Source organism: Cyprinus carpio, chromosome B12 (genome assembly GCF_018340385.1).
Source record: "Cyprinus carpio isolate SPL01 chromosome B12, ASM1834038v1, whole genome shotgun sequence".
Lineage (NCBI taxonomy): Eukaryota > Metazoa > Chordata > Actinopteri > Cypriniformes > Cyprinidae > Cyprinus > Cyprinus carpio.
The window spans coordinates 10,578,719-10,597,185 of NC_056608.1; the positions used below are offsets into that span (position 1 = coordinate 10,578,719).

An 18,467-nucleotide genomic window follows, 5' to 3' on the forward strand; every position below is an offset into this window, starting at 1 on the left:
AATGAAATCTAACTGGCTAGCCACCTTTTTTTGTTGGCGCGAGAAGTTAGGACTGATTTAAAGAGCACTGTGTTGTAGCTACAAACGCCATGGTAACGGCGAAACGTAACAATACAGATGGAACGCGGCACGAACACGGTCACGCACTTTGAGAAGCCTGTCTTGTGAATCAAAAAGATGTTGATATATGTGGCGTGTCCCTTCACAAACATAAACAAGACAACAGTACTAAATTTAATTAGCCAAATTTCGATTTTAATCGAAAACAGGTAGAAAGGATGGGCACGGTATTTGAAATTCACCGGCGCCTTGGACGAGAAGGCGACCCCGCCGAAAGACTCATTGCGAAACCCGGTGTTTTCAATTTCGTGCCACGCAATAAACGCAAACCACACAAGACGCGCTCTGAAAAAACCACCTGCAGCAATCATATGTGATATTTAAATCTAATAATAGACGTACCTGTAAATTTATGATTAATTTAAATGAGTTCATCCATTCTAAAATCCAAAGAGCGTCCGGCGGTGAACAATGACGTAGTTTCCCTACGGATCCATCCGGGTACTTTCGTAATGTCAGCCAACCCAGTGTTGTGTGGATGTGGCCTTATTGAACGTTGCCGTCAAGGCAGTTGAATGTCTTTGTTGATGTCAACTCGTCGAACAAGAAAGAATCGCTTTTACAATAACGATTTAAATAGTTTCCTTGGATACATTCAGAGAAGTGTGTCATATACATTTATATTACTGTAGAGGCGTTTGGTATTGGTGGATCGTACGGTAGGTTGTGGCTTCTCAGTATCCACTATGAACATTATTTTTTTTTTCTTATGTAAATCTCATTGTGTTATTTTTATTTAAATTTTAAATTGTGCGGCTTCAGTATCATATATTGCGTCATTATCATGAATAAAAATATCAAGGACATTGATAAGACTACACGTTATTTTAGTGATATGATAGCACTGAAATGCATTAATAATTAAATTATAATTGTAATGTAGTCATCTTAAGTATTAATTTTTGCATTACATATTTGTATTACATATTTTTGTAGTAACGTTAACACGTTATTAGTCTATATATATTTTGCTAAAATAGGTTTTGTAGCCTTATCCATGACCTTCGGATATTATTCATTTTCATGATAATTGAGCAACAATTATTAATATTAAGAATACTATTGAGGTACTATTTACTTTTGAGGTAATATTTCCTCAGCTTTAAAGAGTCAGATAAATGGAGACTAATGCACCATTGGCATGGGACTTTACTTTACAAACCTCTTGTCAAGTTAAATATGGCACTCTTTTATATACATACAAGCAGAGCAGACCTCACACATACAACAATCTTCAAACAACAATTCACATAATATACAAATATTGAGCACTTATGGCAGTTCAAAAGAGTTACTATCATCATATCTTTTCTGGACTGTGTATTGCATTTTGAGAGATCCGTAGCTCACTGATCTGTCTCTTGAGCTGAACAATTTCCTGTTCTTGTTCATCAATCTTGCGTTTCAAACTGTGAACAACCTAAAATAAAGAATGCAGACAAAGTTAAAGGGTCAAAAAAGTAACTAAACTGTGAATATACATGGACATTTGGTTTTTGTTCCATTTTGGGGGTAAAAAAAAAACTAAACATTAGAGCCACACATACCATGTCATTAGTGCTGAAGAGGTCACTCTGAAGTAACTGAGATGCACTTGGTCGCATTGAAGGATCAGTGCTGGTCAGTAGGGTGATATACTTGGCCAAAAGTGGCCAGTTTTTGGACAGCATGTTAGGGATCTTGCCCTGTCGTAGTTCTCCAAGTGTGTGCACACGCTCCATCTCTGTCCCAAATGGCTGGAATAACTCAAATGCAATCACTCCTATACTGTACAGATCTGACTGTACAAATAAAACAAACATTGAGCATATGATCCACACACTGAAGTACAGCCCAAAAAACAGTAGACTTTACATTATAACAGTTTGTAACTTTACAGTCTCCTTACCTTTGAATCATAGTGAGAACCCTCAAGTTGTTCTGGAGAAGCATAAACAAAAGTTCCTACTCCACTAGTGTGAGTGGAGTCTAGTGTGAAAAGTGCAATGAGAAATTAGGCCATGTTGCAACATGCAAGGTTCCATTAAATCACTGCTACCACCCTACTGTTACCTGACAATAAATCAGCAGTAGTTTTGCAACAAATGGGGAAATTAAAATAATCAAAGCAAAGATGTATTTATAAGTTTTTTAGTTCAGAATTCATAATAACTAAAATAACTGTCGTTTACTCTTGTGAATACAGAAAAGGTCTCACCTGTGTTTACACCTGCTTGAGAGCTGGAGGGCAGCTGCTCATGTTCGGCCATTATTAAGTTCCGGCAAGCCAATCCAAAGTCCCCGATCTTCACATGACACTCGGGTCCATGAAGGAAAATGTTTCTCGGCTGTAAATAAATATACATTTAACTTGCAACAAACGCACACTAAAAGCATTTTTTATATTTTTATTACTACACAAATAGAACATCCGCAGTAATAAATATCAAAAAATATTATGTTAAGCATTTTTAAAATATTAATCACATAAGAATCATTACATTTGTTTTGGAATTTCATAGGTAACTATGTGTCTTTGCCTTTGGGTTATTAAAAAATGTGCGCAGATCCAAGTGGTATTCAGGCTTAATATGTGACCCTGGACCACAAAACCAGTCTTATTTATAGATTATATGAAAGCTGAATAAATACGATTTCCACTGATGTATGGTTTATTAGGATTGGACAATATTTGGCCGAGATACAACTATTTGAAAATCTGGAATCTGAGGGTGCAAAAAAATCCAATACTGAGAAAATTGCCTTTAATGTTGTCCAAATGAAGTTCTTAGCAATGCATATAACTAATCAAAAATTATGTCTTGATATATTTACGGTAGGAAATTTACAAAATATCTTCATGGAACATGATCTTTACTTAATATCCTAATGATTTTTGGCATAAAAGAAAATTTGATCATTTTGACCCATACAATGTATTGTTGGCTATTGCTACAAATATACCCCAGCGACTTAAGACTGGTTTTGTGCTCCAGGGTCACATATTATATAGATTAAACATACTTCTGAGAAAGCAATTCATGCTTATAAGACAAAGTATCCAGAAGGGATGTGTGAGAAATACTGTGTCACCTTACAGTGACAAACAGATAAAGAGTTGATTTATAAAAGACAATAACAGTGTTTGTCAAAGTGACTATCTGCAACTAATTTTATTTTGAAATAGTTGATTCTGTTAAGTGCCATGCTGGCTGTCAAGAACTATTAAAAGGCCACTTAATGTATCAGTAAACAGAATAAAGAAATTGTCATGGGTAATTTTTTTAAGTTATATTTTTGGGCTTTTTATTTCATTATTATTCAGACAGGACAGTAGAGAAATGAAAGGAAAGCATTGGGTAGAGCGAGGGGAGCGGGATTGACATATTAACAAACAAGGTTTGAAATGGTAAAAAGGACAAGCCATTTGCCTACTAAATTATGTCACAGACATCAACAAGCTCACTACCTCAGGAGAGAGATTATCTGTTGCTTTGCAAAAGTCCAACCTACTTTGCAAATCTGTTATCAAAACACTCGGCCTCCTCCCATGTAGACTAATGCATATACAGTTCCAAGCCAGACATGTACTAGATATATGTGTGGTGAACAATACCAAGTTATGCAAACCAACAAAACAAGTACACATACCTTAAGGTCTCTATGCATAATACCATGGGAATGAATGTACTCCACTCCTTCAAGTATTTTCTTTAAAATTTTCAATGCGTGTTCAGAGTCAATTGACTCACAAGGATCTGTGGATCAATGTATTGGTTAAAAACTGCTAAAATAATCCAACAATACAATTATATTCTGTGATTGAATGTTAAAAAAAATGGAGATCAGCTTTTCTTGTCTTTCCTGTTCAGCCAATGTGTCATCCAATGCAAAAACAGGAAAAGGGTGTATATTAGTGACTTCTAAGTTTATTAGATAAAAGTTAGATAAAGGAAAGGAATCTGAGCAATTTATAAGACATACTTCCAAAAAATACCTACTTAATGGCATTTAAAGAAAGAAGTGCAAACTCCTGTGTAAACTATAGTAACTCATATGAATAAAGTGATCTTACCTACTGACATCAAAAGTCCCTCTGTGATCCTTGAGTTTCTTTCCTGTATCCAGTCTTTCAAAGATCGCTCACACAGCTGCATTTGTATATAAAGCATTAAGTGGAACTGAACCTACAGACAGGAACAAGAAAAACTGATGAAACACATAAAACATTACAAAAGAATTATTTCTCATTTAAATGAATATTACACATACCTCGTGTGCCTGCGTTTCGGACCATTCAGGAACATCCGTATCAATGGAAGAGTTATTGTTCAATTCCAGTCCGTTTTGACTGAGGTCGTCCTCTGAGAGCGTTGAGCTGTCCCATTTAGCTGCAGGGCACTTGTTCACCGTAGCACGAGGCTTTCCCAAAAACACACATGGAACAAAGTTTTGTGGGTTGCGGACATTTTTTGGGCAAACAGCATGTCCCATCTCTTCTTTTGAAGTTGAGGGTTTCACTGAGAGGCTCTCTAGTGCAACCTGATTTTCTTTGGCTTCTGCTTGTTCAGAATGTTCAAAAACAATGGACGATCCATTGCTGCTGTTAGTGTTTTCCTGTGTGCACCTGAAGCAAGACACATTTTTATAAACTATTGTGAACATGTTACAGTAAGTTAATTGTGTTGGGAAAAAAATGTCCTACCCATCTTTCTGTAAAGGTTTCTCTAAAGCTGGACATTTTTGTGAAACAAGGGATTTTGGATCTATGAGAAAAACAAAAAAACTACATGCTTGTATCATGTTTTATGCTTCAGAAAATACTGAATAAAAGCAAAGCATGATTCAAATGGATATATCTGCACATCAATACAACTACTGACTTTTCACTGCAGGCTGAATATGCTCCATCCATGCTGTGTGATATCCAACAATATTGGGATGCTGAAGGCTGGAGAGCACTTTAACCTCTCTAAGAACCTGCAAGGAGATAAAAAAAAACAGATGCAATAAGGTATATTATCTCTAAATCATATAGATTTGGTGGGTAAAGTGCTACTATAATAAACTGAATCTGTGACATACTTTACCTTCATGCAGTCATCTCTTGTTACTTTCTTGATGAGAATTTTTTTCACTGCATATTCCTGACCATCAAGCTTGTTTGTGACCTAAAACAGTGTTGCTGTTTTCAGTATGCACCTTTCAAAGTCAAGTGTTTAGTATATTTGGAGTACAATATGATCTTAACATCTTCTTACCTTAAACACTTTGCCATAGGATCCTTTACCCAGTGTTGCAATTTCTTCAAATTCACTAAGGTAACGGGATGTCTGTGCTTGGAAAAGACCATCTTTGGTTCTAGAATAGATAAGTATATCTCAGCTATTTTAAATGATAATGTACTGTACACTACCATTCAAAAGTTTTGGGTTAGTAAGACTTTTGTTCATCATATTTATACATGCATTAAGTTGATCAAAAGTGACAGTAAAAACATTTACCATGTTACAAATGATCATTTCTATTTTAAATAAATGCTGTTCTTTTGATCTTTAAAAAAATAATTCATAATTAAACAAAAATCTAAATTTACACAAAAATATTAAGAATCACATTTGATGTTTTTTAACATTTATATATTTTTTGAGCACCAAATCAGCATATTAGAATGATTTCTAAAGGATCATGTGATATTGAAAACTAGAGTAATGGCTGCTGAAAACAGGATTAAATTACATTTTAAAACATATTAATATACAAATAAATCCAGCCTTTGTGGCTATAAAAGATTCTTTCAAAAACATAAAAAAATCTGATCCCATTTGACCCAAAGCCTTTGAACAGTACTGTATTACAAAACAATGTAAGTGGAGCTGCTACAATTGTAAAAGTTTTCACCTTAGGTTCTGGCCTTCTGTACTCAAGTATCTATGTTCCTGCAGAATCCAAAAGATAAACAGGTCTTCTGTTTTTGTTCATGAAAGCAACAGCTGGATAGAACTCATAAAAAAAAAAAATGAAATCGATGATGAATTCTGTTGGATTACCTGGGGGAAGAGTGATGAGCTGGTCGCATGCAGGAGCTCTGTGAATGCCCGGTTATGCTGTAGTCTGACCGTACTAAACTCATCACTGATAGCCAGAGGAGACAGGAGGTTCATGGCAGCTAAACGCTGACCTATCACTAAAAGAGAAGGTATTCAAGAAAACAAAATTTACAGTTTTTCTGAATTGCTGAAACATTTCTTGAAACCATCATTCATTTTCTCAAAACCTTAAATACAAATACAATTGTGTGTGTGTGTATGTATGTATATGTGTATAGGAGGACTTTATCTACGTTGCAGGCAGGCAATGGGGAAAAAAACCCTCTGATGTGGCAGATGGAGCCTTGACAAGACAGCACGTCTATGTCACCACAGGCCAGTTCTTCCACCCTAACGTAGTAGTCTTACAATTCTACACAAGAATCTCTTCCACTCTTCTTTTTTTGTTCTTTTGAACTTTCCAACTGATTTTGGTAGCCACAGAGAATATGCTCAAATTAGGTTGAACTCTTTGCACTCCCTGAAAAAAAACATGGTCTATCACAGTAGCACTAATTTCATCTGAAAAAACTGTTCTTAATCTTGCTCTTCCTCGTCCATCTCTTTCTTCACCTGATATTTGCACTCTTCCTCTACCTCTCAGATTAAAACAAGTGTGAACAATGTGTGTAAATGATGACAGCTGTGTTGCAGTTGTGCTTCAAGAGGTCTGATTATGCTCTTTTTCATAGTCTTGATTTTGTTTTGGGGGTGTACTAAACATGCGCTCATGCTTGGTGGTTTAAAAAATGCATTTTTTTTCACATAATTTACATTATTACAATACATCTCTCCCCAGCCTGGTTCAAATGGCTCGATTAGTTCTGGGTTTGATGAAAGCCTGCCTTCCGAAAAACTAAAAACTGTGTCGTGATTGGTTAGCTATCCCAGTGCCAACTTAGATGGCGTTTCAGTACTGCCACGCCCCTTGCCAAAGCAGCAAGTTCCGTCTGCTCCGGTATAGTTAAAGATGGCGTCAATATTGCCATATCAATTTGAGCCCCATTCAGACCCTGAGATTACTGAACAAGAGGATTGCGCAGAACCTTTGCATGCACGGATATTGCAAGACATATTAGAGTGGTAACATTATTGGGTTTTTTTTTTTCACGTCACGTTTTAGATACGATGTAAACAACCGCTTAAAAATAACTGCATTTACCATGTACAGGTAAGTGCAACAGTAATATGTATTATGTTTATTGTTCTTTAATTCTAACATTGTTGAAAGTGAAACTGTTATACAGTTTAATTTATTTATACTATAGTCTCATAATTGAAGTGTAAATTCTGCAGATTACATCATATTGATGCACTCAGCCAAGCGTTCTAACCACGACCTCGCCCCTCCCTACCCCCCAACCATTCAAATTTCCGGATTTTATTTAAATTATATTCTAATGGGCCACTTTGTGACATCACAAAACCCGGAAAACAACGCTGTAGTCCAAATGAGCTGTTTGTTGTAGTTCTTGAAAAGGGATTTTTTTTAAACGAAATATCTCCCTTTGGAGTGGACTTTGAGATTTGTAACTTTGTAGATCTTTTTTTTATTCCCAAACATACACACTACACACTGACTAAACTTCAAAAAGTGAAAAAGCACAATAGGACCTCTTTAACTTTTGTTTCTTGTCTTTAGAGTTTAACATCACAGTGCAAATTGTCTCTTAGTGAGAGAGAATTTATTTAGAGTTTAGCAAAAAAAGAGTGAATGAGATCTGCAAACAGTGTCTAAACTGCCTGAACTTGTTAAAGGTTTTGCAGAAAGAGAGATTTATTTGACAAATTGGTTTTGGCTATTGAGAATTCGGTTCAGAGTCTTAGCAAATGTGAAAAACTGTAAGACAAATAACAGAATTATCAGTATCAGTATCAATATCAACCTACCCTTAAACAGCATGCGTGAGCGTGTAGGATCATGCTCGTAAACAAAACACAAGTGTTCCAGTAGAGATCCCAGCAGCAGTTGGTTGGGAATGACAGAAGCAAATTCCTGGATCGAAGGATACTGTCTCCCCGCCAGCAACACTTCACAGTTATTGTCCGAGTCTGAGGCTGCATTTATATGACAAATAAAAAAGGTGAATACTAGCCTATTATGTTTGACTATTTTTGAATATCAAATCCACAAAATAAGCGAAAACTAACCAAACTGAGTCTAAAATGACTTGGACTGGAGATTACTTACCTTCTGCAATAACTTTGGCAATTAAAGCCATAATGTCATTCTCCTCTGACTCCATTTACTGTAGACACCGAGCATTTATGGTATTCACTTAACAGCTGAGCAAACAGAAATATACCAATGCTGCATCTTGAGGGTACAGTAGGGGTGGGTAAGGTCTACGTAACTTATCAGCTTGAAACATTTTCAAGTTACCCCCCACACCCCTAAGAAGTCCCACAGAAGAAATATTAGGGAGGAGGGACATCTTAAAACTGCATTACTTCAATTTAATTATTTGGACATACTACTTTGACAGATTGTCCACATGATATTTAATGTCATTAACATACAAAAAGTGTAAATAACATTAATACTTGGCTTATAAACCCAAATTATTGCCATGACCACACTCATGAATGAAAGGGGCTGCACATAATATTGCAGTGGACTCACTATCAAACTGGACGTCCTCCTCTGTATCTGTCAGGCTGAATATCCCACCTCTTGGTCCTCTGTCTTGAGTGGAAAGGCCCTGTTGGATATGAAAGCTACGGCTGTTAACAGTAGAAACTACACTGCTACTCGAACTTTCTTCTGCCATGACTCTATCTGTTGTGTGAAACATGACGTTTTGCTAACAGACACTGCTGTTCATTACATTCAGAAGGGCCAAAGTTAAAAACAAAAACAAAAAAACAGCCCCTTTAATTTGGCAAACCCCACTTACAAGATTTAAAACTGGCCGAATAAAAATACCACTGTAAACCGACAGTAACCTGCCATGTTTCTACAGACAGGAGTTAGGAAGCATCTCTAAATTACTATCATTTTATGATGTGAAGAACAACTTGTGATGAATCTAAACATTAATGTATTGTATTGATTGTAATTTTTTTACACACCTTTCTCTCCATAAATAACACAGGTTAAAAGAAATTGACATTAACAATGTTGTAGTGTCATTTTCGGCTAATACTAGATCTGAACTTTTTACACAGTCCCTACTCAGGCAACGCGCAACATGATGAAACGTTTCAAAATAAAACATTAAAATCGGTACTTTAGTTTTATTACAATTCTTCACAATCTGATACGTCAATAAAATTAACCGAATAAACAACGAGAATATCAAGCCATTTGTGGAAAATGTAATTCCGAGCAGACTTCAAAGGAAAAGTAAGACGCGTTAAGTTAAAAATTAACTTAGTGTACAAAGTAATAAAACGAAAAGTCTAAACAGTAAACTTTGTGTACACAGTTGATCATGATCACATGCTACGCAAAACATGTGGTGACCTGACGTTGTGCGTCACACCGCGGGAAGACCACAGAGCTATTCAACGTGCGCATGTTTATTGCATATATGAAATACTTAAGTCTATAGTTTATCAGAACTACTCCCTTGTCGAAGCATTGATTTTTCACACTGAGCAATGAAAACACATTAAAATCCCGCTTCTTGTTTGACCTGAATACCGCAGGGAGCAAAAGCTATAAAACACCCACAATGCAACTCTTTAAGTTCAGTTTCCACTGAGACCATATATAGCTCCAGAAAAAAATGTCAGATTCAAGGTAATTGTTTATTGCTTTGCATATTCTTTTCAGTAGTGTACTACATTATAACAACGAGAAATAATAACAACATAATAGACTAGTGATATTATCTGCTATGCTGGACGTATTGTTTACTATATTATTGTACAGTACTGTTGCTACTGTTTCCTTTCATATTCTATCTTTTACATTCCTAGCACAGGTTCTGCTGGAGCTATAAAGGCAATAGACAAACAGTCTGTGCATCAGACCTGATCTGGAGAGGTGGTGTTGTGGCTGGCCACAGCTGTGAAAGAGCTGGTGGAGAACAGCATCGATGCTGGTGCCACTAATGTCGGTGAGCTCAAGGGATGACAGCATGAGGAAGCATTTGAGGTTTTGCTGCATTTGATCATGTGGTTTGTTTTCATACTGATGTCAAGCTAAAAGGCAATGGAATAAAGTTGGTGGAAGTTTTCAACAATGGAAAAGGTGATGAGGAGCAAAACTTTGAGGTACTAAGTAAATTGTCTTTTAGACATCAGAGATAAAAGTCTGTGGTATGCTTACACTTCCAGTCAAAAGTTTGGAATAATCATTTTTTAAAAGGTTTTTGAAAGATGTTTCTTATGCTGACCAAGTCTGCATTTATTTATATTTTTAATATATTTAAAAATGTATTAATTTATTCCTGTGATGGCAAAGCTGAATTTCCAGCAGCCATTACTCCAGTATTCAGTGTCACATGATCTTTCAGAAATCATTCTAATATGCTGATTTGTTGCTCAAGAAACATTTATTATTATTATTATTATTATTATTATTATTATCAATGTTGAAAACAATTTTTGCTGCTTAATATTTTTTCTGGAAACCAAATTTTTTCTGAAGGATCAGGTGAAACTGAAGATCTGGAGTAGTGGCTGCAGAAAATTCAGCTTTGCCATCACAGGCACAAATTACGGTAAAATAGAAAACAGTTCCTTTAGAATGCAATACTATTTCACAATATTATTGTTTTTATTACTGTATTTTTGATCAAATAAATTCAGCTTTGGTGGTCATGAGAGACTTCTTTCAAAAACATTATAAAATCTAAAGTTTTTTTTTTTTTTTAAGGCTAGTTCCACATTGAAAGCATGAAGTTTGTCTTTATAGATGCTAAAGTGAATTTCAAGTTTCAAAAGATATAAGCAGCTGTTTTCTTCTGATTTGCAATCACAGAAATAAATTACTTTAAAAAAAATCACAGTAAAAAAACAGTTATATTAAATTGTAATAATATTTCACAATTTTACTATTTTAACTGCAGTTTTTATCAAATAAATGCAGTCAGGGTAAAAAAAAAAAAAGAAAGAAAGAAAGAAACTTATTTAAAAAACATATTTTCTTACCAACCCCAAATTTGTGAAAGGTAGTGTATATTATATGCCATTTACAAGGTTTCAGCTTTTTCTTGCAGCAAGGATATGTTAAAGGATATGGAAATCATTGTCAGTTCAACCTGGGTTTTATTATGACCAAGCTGAAACCCGACCTTTTCATAATTGACCAGCATGCCACAGACACAATTTTGAGATGCTACAACAGAATACGGTCTTAAAGGGACAGGGACTCATAGTGTAAGTCACACTCTGCAGAGATAAGTGAAACTGGAAGCAGGTTTTTATTTTAAAGCTTTTTTTTTCTTTCTTAATATGCAGTCCACGGATTCTCCACCTCCTTGCTATCAGTGAAACTGTGCTCATGAAAAACCTTGAAATCTTCAGAAAGGATGGTTTTGACTTCCTCATTGATGAGGATGGTGAGTTATCTACTGTAGTAGTGTTTCATATCTTATATGGTACATTTTCCCCCAGATTGACGTGGGGTGGTGTTGTGTTTTTCAGCTCAGGTTATGCAGCGGGTTGAGCCGGTGTCTTTACCTAGAAGCAAGAATTAGACCTTTGGCCCAAGTGACATTAAAGAACTCATCTTCAGGCTTAGCGACAGTCCTGGAATCATGTGTCGACCTTCTCAATATGGGCAGATGTTTGCATCCAGGGGATGTCGCAAACATTAATATGTGTCTGTTTACCCAGGTGATGGTTGGCACTGCCCTGAACACCAGTGAAATGAAGAAACTTGTGCTTCACATTCACATGAGGGAAATTGAACAGACCTGGAATTGTCCACATGGTAGACCTACCATGAGACACCTTGCTAATGTTTCTCAGGACTGAAGCAACTGCTTTTTTTGCAGTTTTTTCCTAATTTTATATTGTCTGTCAAACACTGTTGTTTTAAAAAAGTATTTTATTATTTGTATTTTTTATAATAAAGTATGTTTTTCAGTACGTGTTTGCACTCATGTTTGTTGTAATTATCTAACTGTAATGTCACGTTTTTCACAATGTACTTATTATTTCTTGAAAGTGAGTAGATTTTAACGTTCCAAATCCATAACCTTCTATTGTTTTACAGAATATTAAAAATGATTGAATAATTGATCCAGAGGGATTAGTTTTACTACAAAAACCCATAACACCCTTATGTCGTTCCAAACCTGTATGAGTTTTTATTTTTGTGGAATATAAAAGAAGAAATTTGAGAAAGTAATTATTTTTGTCCATACAATGTAAGTCCTCAAAAACGTTTTGGTTACCAATATTCTTTTCCTTGTTCCACAGAAGAACTTAAGTAATTAGAACGACAAAAAGGTGTGTAAATATTAACAGATAAATCATGAATTGAATGAAATGACCCTTTAAATGTGCCTGTACAAAAGCTGACTTTCAAAAAAATAAAACAATGACAAAAAATATTTATTTAGAGTTTGTCCAGGTTTTAATATTTGCATTCAACAGGTCCTCTTAATTATTTTGGCAAGTCTAACTTGCCGTACTTACCATTCCCTAGCAACCGATGGCGTGTTACTATGTACACTCCACTGGGATTCCAGCTAGTCGATGCATTAGCGAATACTTCTACCTCTCTGCACCAGCGATGGCTAAAGGATACAAAATAAAAAGTTCTAACCGATCTACACCAGAACCAACGTTTAGTAAAGTGTTAGAAGAGTCCTCCACGTCCAGTTTGCTGTCAGAGTCCGTCGCAGAGCCTGCCGATGTACAAAACTCACCGAGTTCCACTGTGTGTTCCGCATCTGCCGAGTCTCTAACGTCACCCACCAATGACCATCAACAGAACCACGAGCATGACCAGTGCCGTAAAGTCCCCATTCTTCATCATATAATCGTGGAAAGGTTAGACACGCATTCTTGCAAAAATGATAACACCCAGATTTGTTGACTAATATTGTTTATAGTGTTTGTTGTTAAATCTGTTGTTCTCAGATATGAGGGTGATAAGAGTGGAGACATGTTTCATGGAGAAGGTGTCGCTTATTTTCAAGGTGGCCACATTTACAAGGTGACTAATGAATGACGGGACTAACCTTTAGAACCTGGGACCCCAGTATAAATCTAATTCAAATATAATTTAATCTAAGTAAAATGATAATAACTTTCATTGACTTAAATTACTAACGTTACATTACCCAACAGATCTTAGTTAGAAAATTAAAAATGTCCTCAAATTAAAATTAAAAATGTTTCCTCAAATGTCCAACTACAGACCCTGCTTGAAAAAAAAAAAATTATCAACTGATTTCTAACATTTTGCGATCTTCAGGGTAGTTTTTCACACGGGTTAATGCATGGCCATGGTGAATATATCTGGTCAGACGGTTTAAAGTATCAGGTATGTAAAAAGTTAACACAGGTCACCAAGTTGTGCTTCATCTTCATGTAAATTTTTAAACGAGTCACGTAATACCCCAGTGGTTTTATTTACACGTTCACTTTCTGGAGTTTCACCAATAATTACAAAAATTCCCTCCTTTTGCATTTGGCAGGGTGATTTCAAATTAAATGTTCCCATGGGACATGGGACTTACACCTGGCTGGATGGCAGCACTTATGAGGGAGAGGTACACAAAGGTGTGCGTCATGGTGTCGGAGTGTATAAATGTGCCAAAACCTCTACCGTGTATAGAGGTCAGTGGTATCTGGGCAAAAGACAGGGGCAGGTATGTACATACACACATCCATTGTCTCAACATTCCAAACATGTATTTGATAATAAATATCTTCACTGGTGTCCTGTGATGGTTACAGGGGGTAATGTACTATAACCAAGCAGCCACATCATGGTATAAGGGACAATGGGTGAACAACTGCAGAGAGGGCTGGGGAACGCGGTGGTATGTGATATTAATGCACATTTCTTTATAATTTTTTTCAAATTAAGTTTATTATTAAGCTCTGCTCAATATCTCCTTACAAACTACAATTTTTTTCACTAAAGTTACCCATCTGAAAATGTATATGAGGGACAATGGAGGAACAGTGTTCGGCATGGAGAGGGAACAATGAGATGGGTTCAGTTGGATCAACAATATAGTGGGCAGTGGGTAAACGGCATCCAGGTCTGTTTAACTTTGCCCATTTTTTAAGGGTCATTCCCTGTACTATGTCTGATTTCATATATTTGTGTACTGAAATTCTAGCAGAAGTTTCTTATTTAATGTAGGATGGAAAAGGAACGCACACATGGTTGCGTAAAAGAGTTCCATGCTCTCAGTACCCTCGTATGAACGAGTACACAGGAGAATTCGTTCAGGGCCAACGTCATGGTCAAGGACAGTTCTTTTATGCCAGTGGGGCTGTGTATTGTGGAGATTGGCAACGTGACAAAAAACATGGACAGGTAAACCACCTTTCAAATGATGAAGATCTGAGATGGTTTTGTGATTCCAACACTGTAGGTGGTCTTTTGCAGGGCAGGTACACTTTTGAAAATGGACGGGTATATGAAGGGGAGTTTATTAAGGACTGCATGGCTGAATTCCCTGCCTTCACTCCTGGCCTAAGTGGAATTACGACTCCTTTTCCAGACGAGAGTAAGTAATATTCATGGACAGAAACAAAATATATTATTAGTTCTCTGGAATACTTGATTCTGCTTAGTTAAATAATAGCTGCTAAAGCGTAGTCCACCCTAACTGATTTCCTACATTTATATCCGTAGTTTAATTTTTATATGAAAAAAATCTAGTTTAAAATGTGTACTTTTGTATATTTATTTTATATGTATAACAAATATGTATTGTATTAAACTCGAATAATTAATATCCATTCATTTTGTTAGTAGATAATGTACAGTCAGTCATTCTTCCAACAAAACTCATCAGGATGTTATGAGACGACTGGTTCACACTGGGGTCTTGATTACTTTGTCAGGTTTTGTTTCCAAAAATGGTTTGCTGACAGTGCATTATCCCCTACAGACAGGATGTCAGAGTTTTACCTAAGTTTTAGGTTTATGTCTTTCTTTAACAGTGTTTATCTCTGTACATTAGATGATTCATCAAACAGAGCTTCACAGTCAAGCACAAGCTCCTCGCCGCTTGGATCTGACATGGTTTTGAACATTCAAGCCCTGTTAAGCAGATTACCAGAGGCCCACAGAGATCAAGAACTTAAACAGGTTTTTGTCCTATTTTGAGATGAATCCTAAGGTAAATCCAAAGTCAAATCTGTGTGTACTATTTTATTTACATCTGTTTAGGTGGAATATGCGGTGGTGAGACACATTGGTTTGTTAAGGGAAATATACAACTTCTACAGCTGCCTTGGACATGAGCAGTCTTCAGACAAAATATTCCCACTGACCCACCTGCAGTTCTCTCGCTTTCTCATGGACTGTAAAGTTCACCAGCATGGAATCACAGTAGCGCAAATGGACCGTCTTATCAACGGTAATGCCTTAGAATGCATAAGAACGTTAAGTGTTGATCTATTACAAATAATTAAAAGTTTTGCTTGTTGTCATTGTCTGAATTTCAGATGAGGTTCATTCTCCTTTTGCTGCCATTCTACCGAGAGAGTGTATCAGCTATATTATCATTGTAGCATATCATATTTGCCACAAAGATATTGAGTGAGTACATTCATACCATAATAAATAAGTTTTTTTTGCTTTCATCAAGTCAGAAATTATTTTGTCATGTTTTAGATCCTCTAACAACATACTCGCAGCATGTTTTTCGAAGCTCATGAGGCAGAACATCATTCCCAATGCGAAACATGTAAAAGGTAGAGAGATAAAGACTGCAGAGAATTGATGTTCTTTATAAAATTATTTAGAAACTCTAATAAATGTTATAATTAATACTTAATATATTATTTATTACAATGGTTAATTTATATATATATAAATATACACACACACACACACATTTTTTCTAGGGCCTCTGTTCTGCCATCCTGTCCATGCTGCAGTTGCATATAACTACTCAGACAGATGCTGGGAAATTTACCAGGCTCTGTGTAAAGCCAGTTCAATCCAGTCTGACACATTCTTGACTGCAAGGCAATTTGTCTGGATGCTTAAGGTAACAGGCCTTTTACTCTGATGTAGTTTCAGCTTACTAAGAATTATTCATACATGATTCTTATGCATAGTCCTGTTCACAGGACCTCTATCTGTATGACAGTGAGCTAACTGTGTCTAAAGTGTTAGAGATCCTCTCTGTGGACAGTCCTGCCATTTGTGATGGAACCTACAGCAACCTGGACCTGGAGGTCAGTAGCTGATGGTATTTGGTTGATGATATTTTGATTTGACTTGATAAATGATTTTGGTTGTAGATGAGCTTTCTGGAGTTTTTTGAGGCATTGTTGGGCTGTGCTGAGGTGAAAGGCCAAACTGATATTGAGAGCCAGATTGACACAAATCATCAGGAGGACACTGTTCTGAGGTCACTTCAGGTGTGTGCCGCCTGTCCTGCTTTTCTTGTTCACTAAATTATATTTACATAATTTAAATATATTTTTTGTTGTTACTTTTAAGAAAGAAATCATCCCTTTCTAGCATTTTCTCCCATGTTGACAGTACAAAGTATTTTGAGATTTGTAGATATGACTCTTTCTTACATTAAATGGATCATTATCTCAAGCTTGGGTTTAAAGCTAACCAGACTGTCTCCATTAGCATTCTCATCTTTTGAAATGTTTCAGTCATCACTATCTGAGGAGACAGAACAAAGCCGAAGTCCTGTGCTTGCTTTCAAAGGTTTGACTTCACAAATACAATTCTTGATGGTCAGTCTTGTTACTGTATCAGTGCTTCTCAACTAGAAGGCCTCAGCAAACTTCCAAAGGGGTCTCAAAATGATATTAAATTATTTAAAATGACACAAAACAAGCATTAAAATTTGTTAAAATAAAAATCAATTTATTTCTTATTTTCATTTACCCCCTCAACAACTGTTGTTTCCTTTGAAGAACTAGGGTTCTCACTTCCTTGGAAAACTTGGATTTATGAGGTAGCCTGATTTTAAGTGTCATTTCTAGACATGGAAAAGTCATGCAAATTAATGAAATATTAGTGTGAAACTCTGAAATATTTATCAGATATTTAGTTCAAATATCTTTGAGTTTGGGGAAAAAAATCCTAGTAAATCATCAACTACTAGAAGAGTGATATAAATTAATTGGTTAAAGAGTAGAAGCCTAAAGAACATTCAGCTTCTAAAAGTTTTGAAAAGTTAATTATAAACTTTTTTTTTTTTTTTTTTTAACAATTACATTGAAACTGTAGGAATGAAAACAAAAATTTTGAAAACAAAACTAGGGGGCCAGGCATTGAAAAAAGTTGAGAACCACTGAACTATATTGATTAATCCTTTTTATCATGTGTAAAGTAACTACATTACTACAGGTCTAGATAGTCGCAGATTACTGTAATATATTTTTACTGACATTAGTACTTCATATACTTAATCCACAAACAGTACATTTCTCCATCTCTGATTTCATATCCTCAGAGACAGAACTGAAGGGCTGGATGCAGAAAACACAGCAGTTCTTCACTCAGATATTTTTCCCTGCATATGAGCACAGTGTGGAGCTACAGGAGGAGAAATTCAGGCTGAAAGAAAAGAAGAGAATTTCTCTCGCAGAGGCTGACAATGCAAGGTATTTAAAAATTAGTGCTTTCCCTGATTCCAAGAAAAGTTCTAATTCATACTGCACCGACAGATGCTGGCAAACGTGTCTGATCAGTGTGTTGGTGTTGTTCTACGCTTGATTAAACATGCTAAATCGGCATTTATAGGGGTTGTGGAATGTCTCAGACATGGCATACTATACTCAGTCGTCTGCTGGTGTAATGTGGACTGGCCTTTTGAAGCCCATTTAATCATTAACAAAATGACTTTTTTCAGATATATTGAACATCTGGAGGCGGAGGAAAAACAAGAGGAAGATGGTAACGGAGAGGTTCCAAACAATGATGTTAATTGCTCGCCTTCTACCCCCATGACCCCGGTGACCTCCACCACATCTGTCATTTCAAAACAGTCAGTCACCAGTGGTAGTAAGAAAAAGTAGTAAATCCACAGAATGGTATATTGTTTTCTTATTTAATTGGCTTTCACAAAATCTTGACATTAAAATCCTTAAAAATATATTTTCTGAGGTCATAACTGCATAGATAAATATGCTCATTATGAAGTATAAAAAGTAGCA

At 36.0% G+C, this 18,467-nt stretch overlaps 2 protein-coding genes and 2 long non-coding RNA genes across 10 annotated transcripts; 3 read left to right on the forward strand and 1 right to left on the reverse strand.

The window, feature by feature from the left end:
* Window positions 1-14: 14 nt before the first annotated feature.
* LOC122139200 lies at window positions 15-5,521 on the forward strand. Its single transcript, XR_006156076.1, has 3 exons — window positions 15-779; window positions 4,995-5,113; window positions 5,380-5,521. It is a non-coding gene; the product is annotated as an uncharacterized LOC122139200 (long non-coding RNA).
* Window positions 1,252-10,257, reverse strand: eif2ak1 (eukaryotic translation initiation factor 2-alpha kinase 1). 6 transcript variants are annotated; one of them, XM_042735287.1, is made up of 16 exons: window positions 10,167-10,257; window positions 8,812-8,890; window positions 8,079-8,246; window positions 6,150-6,286; window positions 6,001-6,038; window positions 5,361-5,460; window positions 5,190-5,270; window positions 4,983-5,079; window positions 4,805-4,865; window positions 4,372-4,726; window positions 4,175-4,286; window positions 3,751-3,857; window positions 2,318-2,447; window positions 2,009-2,088; window positions 1,668-1,901; window positions 1,252-1,540 (listed from the first exon to the last, which is right to left on the reverse strand). In XM_042735287.1, the coding sequence occupies exons 1-16, from the start codon at window positions 10,227-10,229 to the stop codon at window positions 1,421-1,423; spliced, it is 1,962 nt and encodes a 653-aa protein (XP_042591221.1). In that variant the 5' UTR covers window positions 10,230-10,257; the 3' UTR covers window positions 1,252-1,420. The 6 variants fall into 6 exon arrangements, with proteins under 6 accessions (XP_042591221.1, XP_042591222.1, XP_042591225.1 ...); XM_042735288.1 differs by lacking the exon at window positions 10,167-10,257 and adding an exon at window positions 9,261-9,389; XM_042735291.1 differs by lacking the exon at window positions 10,167-10,257 and adding an exon at window positions 8,380-8,437 and having other exon boundaries at window positions 8,812-8,953.
* On the forward strand, window positions 9,793-11,589 carry LOC122139199. Its single transcript, XR_006156075.1, has 3 exons — window positions 9,793-9,933; window positions 10,113-10,409; window positions 11,357-11,589. It is a non-coding gene; the product is annotated as an uncharacterized LOC122139199 (long non-coding RNA).
* A 1,185-nt stretch (window positions 11,590-12,774) lies between these two features.
* Window positions 12,775-18,433, forward strand: rsph10b (radial spoke head 10 homolog B). Of its 2 annotated transcripts, XM_019065024.2 has the most exons (18): window positions 12,776-13,139; window positions 13,230-13,305; window positions 13,567-13,635; window positions 13,790-13,963; window positions 14,052-14,137; window positions 14,242-14,362; window positions 14,467-14,643; window positions 14,716-14,836; window positions 15,296-15,423; window positions 15,505-15,694; window positions 15,783-15,876; window positions 15,952-16,031; window positions 16,185-16,330; window positions 16,413-16,520; window positions 16,587-16,706; window positions 16,956-17,010; window positions 17,765-17,915; window positions 18,164-18,433. In XM_019065024.2, exons 1-18 carry the CDS (start codon window positions 12,799-12,801, stop codon window positions 18,327-18,329), a joined length of 2,403 nt encoding a protein of 800 aa, XP_018920569.1. In that variant the 5' UTR covers window positions 12,776-12,798; the 3' UTR covers window positions 18,330-18,433. The 2 variants fall into 2 exon arrangements, with proteins under 2 accessions (XP_042591219.1, XP_018920569.1); XM_042735285.1 differs by lacking the exon at window positions 13,567-13,635 and having other exon boundaries at window positions 12,775-13,139.
* Window positions 18,434-18,467: the final 34 nt, after the last annotated feature.